The sequence below is a fragment of the Cololabis saira genome, chromosome 12, assembly GCF_033807715.1.
Source record: "Cololabis saira isolate AMF1-May2022 chromosome 12, fColSai1.1, whole genome shotgun sequence".
NCBI classification, from domain to species: domain Eukaryota; kingdom Metazoa; phylum Chordata; class Actinopteri; order Beloniformes; family Belonidae; genus Cololabis; species Cololabis saira.
In genome coordinates this window covers 704,235-719,894 of record NC_084598.1, presented here as the reverse complement: position 1 = coordinate 719,894, position 15,660 = coordinate 704,235, and the positions used below count along the sequence as shown (strand labels likewise).

The 15,660-nt window shown below is 45.5% G+C and overlaps 1 protein-coding gene and 1 long non-coding RNA gene across 2 annotated transcripts in view; both read right to left on the bottom strand.

Annotated features, from left to right (window-relative positions):
* Positions 1 to 3,721: 3,721 nt before the first annotated feature.
* On the bottom strand, positions 3,722 to 4,785 carry LOC133456215 (uncharacterized). Its single transcript, XR_009783785.1, has 3 exons — positions 4,566 to 4,785; positions 4,056 to 4,237; positions 3,722 to 3,937 (listed from the first exon to the last, which is right to left on the bottom strand). It is a non-coding gene; the product is annotated as an uncharacterized LOC133456215 (long non-coding RNA).
* Positions 4,786 to 5,207: 422 nt separating this feature from the next.
* cables2b (Cdk5 and Abl enzyme substrate 2b) overlaps positions 5,208 to 15,660 on the bottom strand; it is a 260,020-nt gene continuing 249,567 nt past the window's right edge. The window contains 1 exon segment of the mRNA XM_061735119.1: positions 5,208 to 9,673. Coding sequence (XP_061591103.1) covers positions 9,527 to 9,673 — 147 coding nt within the window. The 3' untranslated portion in view covers positions 5,208 to 9,526.

Genomic DNA, 15,660 nt, shown 5'->3' with positions numbered 1-15,660 from the left:
TTCTGTTTATTTATTTTCATTCTATTTTACTTATTTTATTTATTCATTTACTTTTATCGTTTCTGACCTTGTAAGGGGTGGGTGGGTGGGCGGGGTTGTTTGTTATTGAATGTTCATTCTTCTGTTACATGGAAAAAGCTATGAACAAAGTGTTTAAAAAAAGAAAGAAAAGGAGTAACCCAGGGATCATATTCGGGTTTTTAAAAACCGTAATATGAGCAAATTCCAGTTATTCAAAGGGGTTATTGGTGTTATATGGCCGTGCCTAACCGGGTTATTGCTAATATTCCGGTTAGAAAAGGGTTATTGACTGCATGGAAACGTAGTCAATAACAATTCAACAACTTTATACCTGAACCAGATTTTTTACATACAAACCTGTTATATGTACGGAGCCCCCGAGTGGCCACTGGAGGAAAAAATAAATAAAGAACGCTAACTCGAGCCCTCGATATCCTAATTCGTTCGCTCGATATCCTAATTCGAGGGAACGAAATAATTATTTCGAGGGAACTAATTAATTATTTCGTTCCCTCGATTTAGGATATCGAGCGAACGAATTAAGTATTTCGTTCCCTCGAAATAATTATTTCGTTCCCTCGATTTAGGATATCGAGCGAACGAATTAAGTATTTCGTTCCCTCGAAATAATCATATTAGCATTAGCATCGATTTAGCATATCTTTCCCACGGATGAAGCACATTGACCAGTGAGTGGAGGAGCACGGAGCAGTCTGGAGCATCTCACGTTCTCAGTCGTGTAAGTTTGGAATTAATTAATGATGAATTTAGTAATTTAAGAAAGCAGGCTGTTCCAAAACAGCACATGCCTTTTCTTGTGTTGTATTTTAATCGTTTTAATTAAACCCCGTGCCTGTTTGAACCGTGTTTACGTTAGCATTAGTGAATGCTATGCAGCTAGCTTGACTATAGTCAGGCCAGTAGTTATGATTAATCCACGGTGAATTAACCAATCACTCCCGGTACGGTTGACAAACGAAAACAACTTGCTTTTTGTTAAAACATAGGGTCAACGTTTGAATGACCAACTTTAGTTAGCTTTCTGCCATTTCGTCATGAATAATAGGCTGGTGGAGTCACAACAATACGTGCTATACTTAAATGGGTTTGTCTCCGTCAAATACTTCATTATTTCTGAATCCGGTATAAGTGGTAATTCTAGCCTGTTTCCTAAAACGTGAGGTTTAAATGTGTAGTTTCTTGGGCATGTCACAGCTGCACGACTCTGAAACAACTGTCATTAAAGCAACAAGCTAGTTTTAGCTGAGTTTAATACATTAGTTACAGGGAATTGGCTAAATACTGTATTTTTTATGCATAGCAAACTGGGTGCGTCTGGTTGCTGGATACAAAAGAGCACATCCCTTTCCTTGTGTTGTTGTTTAATCGTTTGAACCGTGTTTACGTTAGCATTTGGTGAATGCTATGCAGCTAGCTTGTTTCTAGTCCCAATGCCAGCTTGTTTCCCAAAACGTGATGCGTCCGCGTATGCTGTTTACTTCTGATACCATGTAGAATGACCAAGGGCTACTGGTTACTTTATAAACCGAACTCTGTTTATTCAGCACTGTACAGTGTACAGTGTACAAGATCGCGGATACAAGCGGCCGAGATGAGTTTCCTCCGCAGGGTGGCTGGACGCTCCCTTAGAGATAGGGTGAGGAGTTCGGTCACCCGGGAGGAGCTCGGAGTCGAGCCGCTACTCCTCCACATTGAGAGGAGTCAGCTGAGGTGGCTTGGGCATCTGTACCGGATGCCTCCTGGACGCCTCCCTAGGGAGGTGTTCCAGGCATGTCCCACCGGGAGGAGACCCCGGGGAAGACCCAGGACACGCTGGAGAGACTATGTCTCTCGGCTGGCCTGGGAACGCCTCGGACTCCCCCCGGAAGAGCTGGAGGAAGTGTCTGGGGTGAGGGAAGTCTGGGCATCCCTGCTGAGGCTGCTGCCCCCGCGACCCGGTAACGGATAAAGCGGGAGAAGATGACTGAGTGAGTGAGTGTACAGTGTACACTAGCAACTCTGGCAACAACACAACAACAACAATCATTCCAGTTACCGGCTTGCGCATGCGCAGTATAGTATCACAACTACGGTGGCTGCAAGGTACATACAGAACGAGCATTGGGTGAAAATTACTTTTTGGGCTCCTTGACATGAAAAAGATTGAGCCTCACTGATATAGAAACAAATGTTTTTCAGAAATAAATCTGGATTTAGAAGACATTTTGTAGAATCTTCTCAGGTCTTAATGATTTAAGTAGTTTTAGAGACAGTGCATGATGAAGGATAAAAATAATAATATCTGTGATACGATTGTTGTGACTGGTTTGTGTTCATCAAAAATCAAAAAGTTATCCTGAACTAAAAGGAGGAACGCTGCTCTAATCTGACCAACCTTTGCCACGGTGTACCTGTGCACCAGGTGAGTGTGATGTGATGCATGGTCATGACAACACACATTCAGTCAAATTTATACCAATTGATAACAATTGTCATTGCTCTTGTATATCCTACAATTACTGTGTCATCCAGTATGTAGCATAACTGATGTCAGTCTACTTGATTGAGGTCTCATTAGTCATTATCGAGAAAGTCTTGGCATGGTCCACTTATAATTAACAAGGGGTGTGATTACCAGGCTTAACTTGAAATGGCTGCCATGAAAGTCTTTTAAATCTTATATCTCCTGTTTTCCTTTGTTTTACCCCAGATTGATGCGCCTGTAATCCCTGCCCTAAATCTGAACATAGGATTGCTGCTGTGGCGTTTTGCAGTCAAGCCAACCGATCCCAGCCAGCCAGGAGTCAGCAGATGCCAACTATCGTGTTCTACATGGCCGCTGAAGTTATCCTGAACTATAAAAGGAGGAACGCTGCTTTAATCTGACCCATGTATATATATATATATATATATATATATATATATATATACATACATACACACACACACACACATATATATATATATATATATATATATATATATATATATATATATATACATATATATATAAAAACAGTAAAGTGTTACTTTAGTATTACTGCTGCTTTCTACAGTTTTATGACAAATGAACTAATGTATGTTCATTTGTCTCCTCTTAGGAGAGCCATCGATGACAACACTCCCATGCCTGGCCTACGGACGCCAGCCAGCAGGCACAAGCCCCAAGCCACACTGCTAGACAATAAGAAATACTGTATATTATATAAATATATATATAGTATTGATACCTATTTATTTATAAGAAACATGGATATATACTATTATTATTGAAATAATTGCACTACCTCCATTGTTTACTTGTATCCATTCTTGCAACATGTTGTTGTTTTCAATATGTTATTGTATAGATACCTATTTAATTTTGGTATTGAAAGCATTTATATGTAACATGTATATTTATTATTGCAATATAAGAAATTGCACTACCTCCATTTTTTAAATTGTAACAATGTTTTTAAGCATTCAAATTGCACTAGGTTCTGTGTTCTCAGGTTGCAATACTTTCAAATAAACACTTCTTTTTTTTGCACATCAAACTGTTATTTCTCCTTGTTTATAAGACATATGCATTTAAGTATGTTTATTGTGAAGATTGTGGGTATGGATGCGACAGACACTTATGGCTGTATTTCAGACACATTTATTTCAGTGTGGGTTTTAGCATCACTCATTTTTGCAACACAGGCTAGAACACCCATGACAACTTCGAGGTGTGGAAGTTCAGTGTAGTACTTCACTTTGTTGATGTCATCCTTCAGGAAATGTTCACCCATTTTCCTCTGACCGAGCTCCCGTTTCAGGGCCCTGTTCTCTTCCAGCAGCTGCTTGATTTCATCCTGCCGACGATGACAGAAGTCACATTCTGTCAGCGATCTCTGGTCAGCTCCATCGTCTACTGGTGCTGGTGTCTCCACTGTGGATCAGATAAGATATAGTATATTCTGAAGGAAATCATTAGAGCTAAATGCGCCACATACAGCTGCAACAAAAACAAGATATGGTCTTGTATCTGCTGGCTCTGTAAGGCTTACCTGCTGGAAGAAGGTCATCCATAACTGTGTCATCCATCGCAGGTGTACTGTCAGTCCTCCGCCGTTTTCTCCTTCCCTTCTCTCATAGCGTGCAGTCGATGTGACATTTATCTTAGTGTGGCCCAGGTTGAGAGATGGGCCTCAGTCTGGGTGGGAGCTGTACATTTCATTTGCTGGTTTTCCTGGTAACACAATCAAAATTATCATCCCAAAACATAAGTCTTGAAAAAATATAGAACCTTAATGTTATGTTATGATAGGAACACTTATTTGAATGGATGTGCATAACATAGATGTGGCACTCATAATCATGACAAGGCACCTGTAATGACTTTATGATTATGATCTTACATGTCATGATTATGAGTGTCACGTCTATGTAATGCATAGTGTTAGCCTTATGACTGCCTTTACGTGTGTTTGTGTGAGCGCTTGTATGTGTGTGTGTGGTGTTGCAGTTGAAGGAGAGACAATGTATAAAAAGATAATCATACAGCATCTTTAACTTACCAGAATGAAAATGCAGGGAGCAGACTCTCATCGACATCGGGATAATGTGGAAGGTTATATTTGGTCGTCTTACAGCCGCGAGCCGACGACTGTTTGTTATCTCAGATGTTTGGAGGTTCTGCCTCCGAGCAGGAACCGGTGAAAAGTTAAACCATTAGCGATTTTTTTCCCCACGTCTGTTATGTGGAGCTGCTGCTGCAGCCACAACACAGCAACAGGCTACCAGGGTTTACAGAATAATGTAAAGTAACGATTTCACGTAAAAGACGACGAAGAGGGGGCACGTCTGTACGCGGTGCGTAGTGGTCTGAAGAGCTGCTAATGGTTCCTCCAGCATGGCGGCTGCGCCAGGTGATGACGTAGATTGCGACTCTCTCTATTATTTCGAGGGAACGAAATACTTAATTCGTTCGCTCGATATCCTAAATCGAGGGAACGAAATAATTAATTCGTTCCCTCGAAATAATTATTTTGTTCCCTCGATTTAGGATATCGAGCGAACGAATTAGGATATCGAGCGAACGAATTAGGATATCGAGGGCTCGAGTTAGCGTTCTTTATTTATTTTTTCCTCCAGTGGCCACTCGGGGGCTCCGTATATATGTGAAAAATAACACAATAAAAAGAGACTTTGATTTACACATTTTAATGAAAATATACTTGATGCTTAACATTGGTATTTAACAGTATAAGGTCTTCAAATATATTATTTCATTTCCTCCAGTATTTCAGTGAACACCAAACTGCCCTGCAGTGTAACATACTGCAGCTGTTGCAGGTTCATCTGATGCAAAATATCTTTAGTCTGTTTTTCCCTAAATATTGAGTGACTTTGTTAAAAAATAGTTGCAACAGTTGAACGCTAAACAAAAACTAATATTTCACAACATGTGATGCTTCAACTGCAATGCTGCCAAAAACCTACACGGTTCTTCAATGTTGTCAGGAAAAAAAAATCAAGTAAAACATGAAATGAAAACTCAACTCAAAAAGAACATTAATTAAAATCAAACTCAGTATAAGTATAAAAGGAAGACAAACACTTTGAAAAATATTTCCCTTTACAGTTTTTCTGTCCTCAGAAGAGAAACATAATAATGGATACAAACCAATGAAAGTTAACGTGAAGTTTAAATAAGACTGATGCTTAATAATAAATGCTGTGGCACATGATTATAGAAACAGAGGACGATGAAGATCAGCTGACAGAATAAAAGCTGCAAATAATAAATATGAGACATCTCTAATGTAGAGAAAAAATGACTGGAAGATCATGAGCTGTTTATGCTATCAACAACAGTCTTTACTCTTACGTGCGAGAGTCACATGACGTGTAAAGCCTGAATTCTGGTTCTGCGTTAAACCTACACCGTAGGGTATGCGACTACGCAGGAGTTTCTCCGTAGCCTGACGTGAACCTCCCAAAAAATTGAACTACGACCCAACGCAGACCGAGAGGGCTGGGATTGATTTGCTTGGTAGCAACGCATTTCCGGTTCCGGTTCTCTCTCGGTCGCCATTGTTCACTGTGACCGGAAAAACCGGAAGCTAAATAAAGAATCAACTAGAGACGACGATAACAATAAAATTGTTGTAATTCAGTCACATTGGAGGGTTTTCGAGCATGAATCGCCTTGTCTTTTCTCCGGAAAAGAACGCAACCCCCTAGCGCTCTGGGGGGGTATTGCACCACGCGAAATGGAGTGACGGAGAAGTCTGAAGGGTTCACAACGGTGTCACGGCAACGGCGTAGGATCTGCGTTGGTTTAACGCAGAACCATGAATCAGGCTTAATCCTGTAGGTGAGCAGCCAGTCATGTGACATATGACGTGGATATGGGAAAACACACACTAATGTCAGGGACTAGTGCACCAATACCAAATAAAAAGTAGTTTTAAGTTTTCTGGACTTTATTTCTTTGTGGTTATTCAAGCATATGTAACAATAACTCAAACTGAACCTGACAGGTTTGGATCATGTTTCAGAACTCTGATCCAATGTCACCCTTTTTATGTGTGATGTGAACACACTCCTGCTCCAAAGCTGACGTGCAGATGAAGTACCATGATTAGTGAAGATGCACATCAGTCAGGATTTGTATTCAAAAGTCATCTGGAGTTATTTTCACCTCTACTTCAGTATTAGCAATAAATACATTTCAATGAAATGTCAATTTTTTTTCATATAATATTAAAATAAACGAATATGTTTGGTTTGTAGAAAAATATGACCCTCGTTTCTTTGTGATAATATAAAGATTGGTGAGAAAATAAAAGGCAATGTGCAAAAACAACCAAGGTTCTGCAGGAAATGCTTGTGCTGGTCGATTTTGTCCAGTGTGGCCTGCTAACAAAAGTAAACATTAACAGCTCTTAAAGCTTCTTGTGTTTCAGTGTGCTATTGAACAATGAAGACAAACATAGCTACAAACATCATATTAGAAACCCCAGCTTTGTTAATAGTCATCTCTTTATGTTACAATGATAATAATAAGTTATTGCTTTTATATTGCAGTTCATTAACAAAAATGTTTGTGGTTGCAGGAAGGAACGAGGAAGTTTGGAGCCACAGTGACTTCTTCCTGTCAAACACGAAGCCTTTCTTTGCAATCGACTTTAAATTGAACACGCTTTGTGTTTCCGTTTGGGTGTCTGAGAGACACGAACAGTAAAAGTGTCTACAGTAAAAGGGTTGTCCTTTAAAGTCCCTCAGCTGCATAGCTGGAGGGCAGCATCTCTCAGACGTGTGAGGGAACTTCCAGAATAACCCAAACCTCAGTGTTGAACTGCACACCTGGACAGACTTGTAGAACACTGCTGATGTTGTATGAAAAAACTACACTACATGGAGAAGAACATCCAGATACCAGATACTAGATGTTTTCTCTACAGTTATTTTTTGTGTCAGAGTATTTTTGTGAAGACCGGTGGGGGGACAACAACATGACAACAGGCCTGAGGAACCAATATGACTTGTATGGACTATTATATCCAACACTGGGATTATCTGCAGACATTTGATATCAAGAAGCATCTCTGAACCTTGTTGGCTGTGAGTTTACTGTATATCCATATTATCTCATAGGAAACTTGATTGCTGCAAATGCAATATGCCATTGCTTCAGTGGTGATTTATTTTTATTACAGTCACAACTGCTATACTTCCTGTGTTCAACAGTTTGTTAAATTATATATGAACTGAGCCATTTATTCCCAATACTTAATGCTGCAACAATATAATTTACCCTCCTTTATAGATAAAGGATTATTCAATTCAATTCCTAATCTTTTGTTAGTCTTCTGTCACTAACCGCAAACTTTTTTCTTGTTATCATGAGCTGACAAAGGTCCCAGATCAGTGAAGATGATTCGGGAAAATGGTGGAGAATCTTGTTGTCTTTGCTCCTTCTGTTATTTGAAAAAACTTTGAAGACTTGTTGGAAAACATGTTGCTTTTTGACAAGAAACTGTAACATGCATGTGAAGCGATGATGGGTACTGTAGTTCAAAACACTAATGTTCCAAAGTATTTTGATAGCAATACAACATGTTCAGGCTTGCAAGCTTTATTAGTTGGGGTTCCTTTTTGAAAATAAAGTTGCTTGTTTCAATTCCATTATGGGAAGACCAAAGTAACAGCTCTGCGTTGCATGAGCGATCACATTTTTGACATCCTTTGTCAAAAGGCACTTGAACATCAAAAGTCCTCTACAGGAGCCTGGCAGGGCAGTGAAGCCTGGCTGATGTCTTCAAAGGTCAAACTGAATCAGGGAAACTTCAAAAATGATTGTCAAATGCTTCTGATTCATGATTGCTAAGTGATTGTTGGCACAATGAAAGTAGTGACCTGACTGTTAACCCTAAGTGCTGCAAGAACACATCAATAGAGGGAATGTGCATGACGTCACAGATACGACTTCACAGCGGGTTACGCCCACTGAGTGTCAGAAAGACTGAGTGTCAGAAAGACTGAGTGTCAGAAAGACTGAGTGTCAGAAAGACTGAGTGACGGAAAGACTGAGTGGCAGAAAGACTGAGTGGCAGCGTAAACTTTCAGTTTGAGCAACTGGAAAACATCTAAAATGGGAAAGAGCTGTTGTGGGATCAACTGTACTCATAGATTTAACAAGAAATCAGAGTTATCGTTTTTACAGACTGCCAAAAAATAAGCTTAAGAGAGACAAATGGATCGCTGCAATTCACAGAAACAACTGGATTCCAGACACCGAAACGTGGATTTGTGGTTCCCATTTTGTATCAGGTAATGTTGGATTTTTGGGTAGCTAACTTTAAACGGTCAAATCATAAAGTTCGGTGTCCTCATCACTTTAATTTCTACAACAAATCCTGCCTTGAAGTCGGACCAACCGTCAAGACTTTTGTAAGCCTTCAAGCTTTGCTTTGTGTATTTCCCCGGCATATAAATTAAGTACATGTAAATATCAGGAAACTGGATTCATGGCCAAATATTAATGTCCATGACCAGTGGTTCTTGGGGTAACTGTATGGATCACTGTCAAATCCAACTGCCTTAAATTTAACCCGATAATCAGTTATCCCGTCTTCTCCACTAGTTGCAGCCATTTTTGCCACTCAGTGCAGTAAGGGGGCTGGTCCAGTGGGAAAGTGACGTCAATGCATAACCTCTATTACCTAATTCTTGTGTTAACTAACTCTATTAATTAATTACCATCCACTTTTTTTCACATCTCAAAAGGTATTTGTCCCTTTTAAAGGCAAAAGAGGACGAAAACACAGTTTCAATGTTCAAATGGGCACCAGTTTTCAAGTTAGATTTCCAGGGCTGTGATGGGTCAGTGCTGCTACTGATGGTGTGATGGAGACCGCCAGCCTCTGGGCCAGGCATCAGGAGCCTCACAGTGTCACAGTTAGGAGGTGCTGAGTCTCTGGAGGGAGGAGGGAAGGAAGAGTGTGCCCCTGTGCCGTTGAGCCAGCAGCTGCTACACCTGCTGCTGCTGCACCAGCCGTCTGTAATGTGGCATGACTTGACTCTCAGGGAGGTAGAGCGCCATCTCCAGGGCAACCAGGATGGTGAACTCAAACGTTATTAGCTCTCTCCTGCTGATCCTGAAACGTTCTTCCAGCTTCTGAAACAGACAACAAAAGTCATCTGATAAATGTAAAAGTATTTAACTTTCTTCTTCTAATGGTGAATTTTGTATGGTGATGTTTGAACACAGTGATGACACCGAGTGTGTTTACATGGGAAGTTGAATTCCTCTTTAATTCAGAATTAAAATTAAATCCGATTTAAAATGAGTAAAAATGACCATGTAAACACCGAATGAAAATGGCCATTCCGAATTAAACTTAATTCCGAAGTAAGTGGCTGGGTTATTCCGATTTTAAATCCGAATAGAATAATTCCGCGATCATGTATACACTCATTCCGCTTTAAATTAATCCTCGTTCCCTCGCCCGTCTGTCTTCATGACGCTTATATTCCGCGCTGGGCTGGTTTTCCAAACAAAGTTTCAAGATGGCAGCACGCAGTAAACGGTGGTCAAGAGCAGAGACCATTTATTTAATAAATAGCTTGGAGGACCTGGAAATCATTAAAAGAACAGATGGAAACAGGAAACATAAAAATAAGTTTGTTTTTCTTCCGGTAGTTTAACTTCCGGTCTGCCCCCCTATCCAATCAGAACCTTCCCAACCCCCAGACCTTAAGAGGAATTGGATAAAGCCGATCAAACGTGTTTTCCATGTAAAGCTCTATTCAGAATTACTATTTCGATGTAAACTCGAAGGGAAATAGTTTAATTCTGAATTATTTAATTCCGAATTTAAAAACATTGTGTAACCGTGGCCACCATAGCCGGGGAAGTGGGATTGCTGAGGATCTCAGCACCCCCATCCCACTGGGGAAAAAAGCTTTTTAAAAATGATCTGACGTGTTTTTCAGCAGAGTCGGGCTTAACCCTCCCTTCCTGTTTCTGCAGAGATGTGCCCATGGCACAGTGGAGCGCAGCGGGAGAAAAACCATATAGAGGCGGCTAAGGGAACACCACGGCGACTGGCAGCAAAGTGACTAAAAACATGTATTTTTGGGGCCCCTGATAGCTTAGTGGGTTGAGTGGAGGCTTTTGCCCTCGTGCAGGCAGCGTTGGTTCCAATCCTGGCCTGTTGCTCTTTCCTCCGTGAACTTCCCCCCCTCTCTCTCTATTCAATTCAAATGTATTTATATAGCGTCTATTTCACTAGCAAGGACCACACCATCAACAGCATACGTTTAATTGATTTATTGATACGAAGATGATGACGATGACGATGGTGATGATAATGGCGATGACAATGACAATAACGATGATGATCTATGGATCGGTCGATGCGTTGTGGGGAAGCTGGTAGGGAATCCGCCGCACCGACCGGGCAACGACGAACCCCCTAGGAATCTATGAGGTAGAGAAAGAGAGGGGTGGGAGGGGTGCAGAGAACGAGAGCGAAGAGGAACTGAGGGTTAGGTTAGTATTTGAAGGTATGCCGGAAGAGGCGTGGTGCCGCAAGAGGCGTGGTTGAGGCGTGGTCCTGCTCCTGAAACTCGCTGGTTAAGCTCCAATTCACTAGCAAGGACCACACCATCAACAGGATACGTTTAATTGATTTATTGATACGAAGATGATGACGATGACGATGGTGATGATAATGGCGATGACGATGACAATGACGATGACGATCTATGGATCGGTCGATGCGTTGTGGGGAAGCTGGTAGGGAATCCGCCGCAGCGCCCTGGCAACGACGAACCCCCAAAACCGTGGATTATTTAAGGAGATGAGACTGAGCGGATCTGAGGTCGCTAAGATCTGAGCGAATGTAGCGATGATAGTTTGGGAGGACCGTCGGCCCATGAGCTGTATGAGGTGCTCTGGGATACGTAGCGGGAGGCTGAAGTGGCGGCTCCGATCCTAAAGGAGTGACCGGAAGAGTGCGTGGGAGAGATGCCAGATAAGGAGAGTATATGACGGAAGCGATGGTGAAACCAGAAACTGGTGACGACTGTCCTGACTCGGACGCAAAAAGGATCTGTCGAAGATGTGCTCTGTGTTTTCCGGAATGACAAGTAGTTGGCCAGGGTCTCGAAGTATTCAGTGGTGATTGGTCTTCGGAAATGAGAAACGAGAAAGAGAGTCGGCGATGGTTTTGGAGTGACCGGGGACATGTGCTGCACGGAGGATATATTGATGTATGACTGAGTGCCAGACTAGACGGCGCATGAACGGCATGATAGATGTGGAGTTGGAGCGTCCTTTATTGATTATGTCGATACTGGGGGGCGGTGGGGGGGGCCGCGGGGCCCTGTCCCTAGCCGGTGGGGGCCGGCTAGGGACAGGGCCCCGCGGATGTTGGACCGTTTCCCCCTCCGTCTGGGGGCTCCGGCGGCGCCGAGGGCGCCCGTGGAGGTACGGTGGGGCCCTGGCCCGGCTCGGAGGGCCGGCCCCCGTCTACTGGACGGCCGGTGGGGGGACGCGGGTGTCTTACCAGGGCCGGCTTTGCTGGTCCTGCTTCCTGGCTTCGGCCTCCGCTCCCCCTCTTTCCCCCCCTACACGATTCATACGTACATAGACGAAGGGCGGGGGGTCCGGGTCGTGGGGGGCACCGTCCCGCGTGGCCCGGCACTCCCCGCCTCACAGTTTTAACAGCAAAATAGACACTGCACATTCAACACTTAATAAATACATTTGACAAGGACACGTAGTTCGGGAGGGGGGGGGGTCGGTGTCAATCGATACTTGGCCCTCCCCCCTCCCTGTTTTTATGGCATTAATCACACGCACTCAACACCAGGGGCGGGAGGGGGTCCCACATCACCCGCGTTCCCTCACTGGCCTGGGACAGGTGGGTCGGGTTACCCGGGCCTGGCAGGGCCCGCCGTGCAGCCTGGGGTGCCTTCTGGCGGTGCTGGACCCCCCCGGGGAGGAGGAAACGGTGCGTGATTGTATGTCGGTGTCGGTGAGAATGCGGTATGGAAGGGTCCTGCCATGGAGGATTTGAGCCTCCATTGGCAGGACATCAAAACTTAATAATTTAAGAATATTATATTATACAAAGATGGTTATTATTATTATTATTATTATTATTATTATTATGTATAGTATATTATATTATTATTAGTATAGGTATCGGATAGGTGAATGGATGAATGAATGGGATGCCTGGGTCTGGGGCCCTCCGTTGTCGGGCCTGCACGGGTGTCGCCTTGTTGGGGGGTTCCCTCTCTCCGGGCCCGTCTCCGGTCCCCCCCGCTGCCTCTGCGGCGGGGCGCCCCTCTGGTCTTGGAGGGCCACTTTCGTGGGGGACGGGTGCGCCTGCCCGCGTCGGCAGCCGGGGCGGCTCTGTCTCTCCGGGCAGGCTGGCCCCCTGCTGGGTGGGGGTCGTTGGCCTGAAGGGTGAGGGCCTCCTGGCCGCGTGTCCGGCCCGGACCGGGTGGCCGGGGATTGCCTGGGTCGCGGTCCGCCGCCGCGGGATCCCTGGCTGCTTCTTCCCGCGCCGTGGGGGCCCCGCCCGCGGGCCCCCTCGGCCGCCGCCGGGGGGGGGGGAGGGGGGCCTCGCAGGCGGTGGGTTGCCTCCCTCCTACTTCTCCCCTCTGTGGGGTTGCCGGTGGCCTGGGTTCCGGGCTCTTCCGTGTCAGCCTCTGGTCTCGCGGGTGGCGGGGTTGCTCCCCCCCCTCGCCCACTATAGATACACTTCAGGTGGAGCTTTGTTTGGTTTATTAAACACACACACACACACACACACACACACACACACACACACACACACACACACACACACACACACACATATAGTCACTTAGTCACATGCATTTACACACACACACACACACACACACACACACACACACACACACACACACACACACACACACGCATGATCATATACATACACACACACACACACACACACACACAGACATACACACTGGCTTGTTCACCTGCATGCTGGCTCTCTAGTTTTTGGGTTTAGGTAGCGGTAGCGATAGCTTAGCTCAGACTGCGATCAGATCTCAAGATTTAGGTCGATTGCTGTTATTGTTTTGGTTGGCTCCGTGCCGGTTTCGTGCTTTGTTTGTGTTTTTTTGTTGCAGATTTCCAGTGCTTGACGTGTGTCTCCGTGTGTTCCTGCTTCCTGGATTGGTAGTGGAGGTCGTCACCCCCCCCCCCCCCCCAAAAAAAAAAAGATTATGTCGATACTTATCGATATGAAGATGATGGCGATGACGATGACGGTGGCGATGACGATGGCGATGATGATGGCGATGACGATGAAGATGGCGATGACGACGGCGATGGCGATGATGATGGCGATGACGATGGCGATGACGATGGCGGTGACGATGGCGGTGACGATGGCGATGAAGATGACGATGCCGATGACGATGGTGATGACGATGGCGATGGCGATGGCGATGACGATGGCGATGATGATCTATGGTTTGGTCGATGCGTTGTGGTATTCGTTTGCACGCTCTGAGGGCCATCCTGCTGCGAACCATCTGCCATCGTAAAAGCCCCCAAAACCGAGTGAAGGAGCAGCATCGGTGTATAGATTGATGTCGTGAGGTTGAGCCAGTTGGTCATCATACGAGAAAGGATCCCGTTAGGTGCGGCCTGGGGCTAAGAGGAAATTGGAAATGAGAAGACTGATTCGGTTGAGCTTTTCGGTTGGAAGAGAAGCCTGAAACGGATCCGTATCAAGAGTGATACCGAGGAATTCGAGGGAAGTGGAGGGGCCCTCCGTTTTCTCAGCGGAAAATGGAACCCAGAGTTGGGAGAAAACGGAAGTCAGGGTGACCAGGCCGGAAGCGGGTGGCGATGAGAGTGGGGTAACGATGAGGAAATCATTCAAGAGATGGACGAGGAAGGAATACCGTGGTTGTTGGAGAGGATCCAGCAGAGGGCCTCTGATAAGGTGTCGAAAAGTTAGGGGCTGCTCTTGCAGCCGATGGTGAGCCTGACTGCAAGTAGTATGCACCTCGCCGGCGGAATTAGTATTGCCAGAAGTCTGGGTGAATGGGGACAACCTTGAAAGCGCTGGTGATATCTGCTTTTGAGAGCCACGGCCTTTTCCCGGTGAGTTTAATGAGGGCAATGGCGTGATTGATGGTGGCGTAGTAAAGGGAGAAGTCTTCGCTCGGAATCAGGCTATTGATGCTTGGAATGGAACTGCCATGAGGCGCTGAAAGATCGACGATGATATGTTTCTTTCCTGAGTATTTCCTGGTTGCAATGCCGAGAGGGCTGATTCGAAAGTTCGGAAAGGAGGGATGAGTGAAGCCTTCCTTAACTTCCTTGGCGAGCGAGCGATCGACTGATTCCGGCTCGTTTATGGCGGACAGTAGATTTTGCGTTCGAAAGATGAGGACGGAAGTGATATAATGCCGGGGTGGAAACCTTTACTGAACCCTTGACAAGGAACTTGACAAAGCACGGATTAGAGTGATTTGCGAAGTGCCGCCTCCAAGCGGGAATGTTGATAGGTGTAGAGAGATGCTCGCCTAGTTTCCGCGAAGTTGGGTTGTGCGGGCAGGCGGGGCGGGCGTGCCCGCCACCACGGTAGGAGCAGACGTGGAGGAAGCGGCACTGGGACAAATTGCAGCCGGTGTCATTGAAGTTATTACGGATGGAGCGGCCTCCTTGATGCATGATGGGCCTGCCTTTAGCATCAATGCCCTTGGTTATTGGAATGCCAACAGACGGGGCGGATTATGTGCGCGCCGGAGCGAGGGCGCCGGCGGCGCTGCCGACGACAACCGGGAGAAAGCCAAAAAACTTGCTCGGGTGGAATTAGGCACGGCGCGGGCAGGAACGGAGCAGGACAAAGCTGGGCGCGACGGGGCACCGCGCGAAGAGCGCACCAGGGCCGAGCGGCGGCGAAGACGGGGGACCGCTCAGTGTCCAGTGCGCCCCAGCACGCGGCCTCGCCAAACCAATGAAGGCGAGCTGCAGCCCCGGAAGCGAAGCGGATGCGGCACTGATAAAAAGCCGCTGCCTCCGAAGCGGAGGGACAGACCGAGGACGCTGGACAAGTAGCCGGCCGGGCACCAACACCCCGATGCCGCCGGCTCCAACCG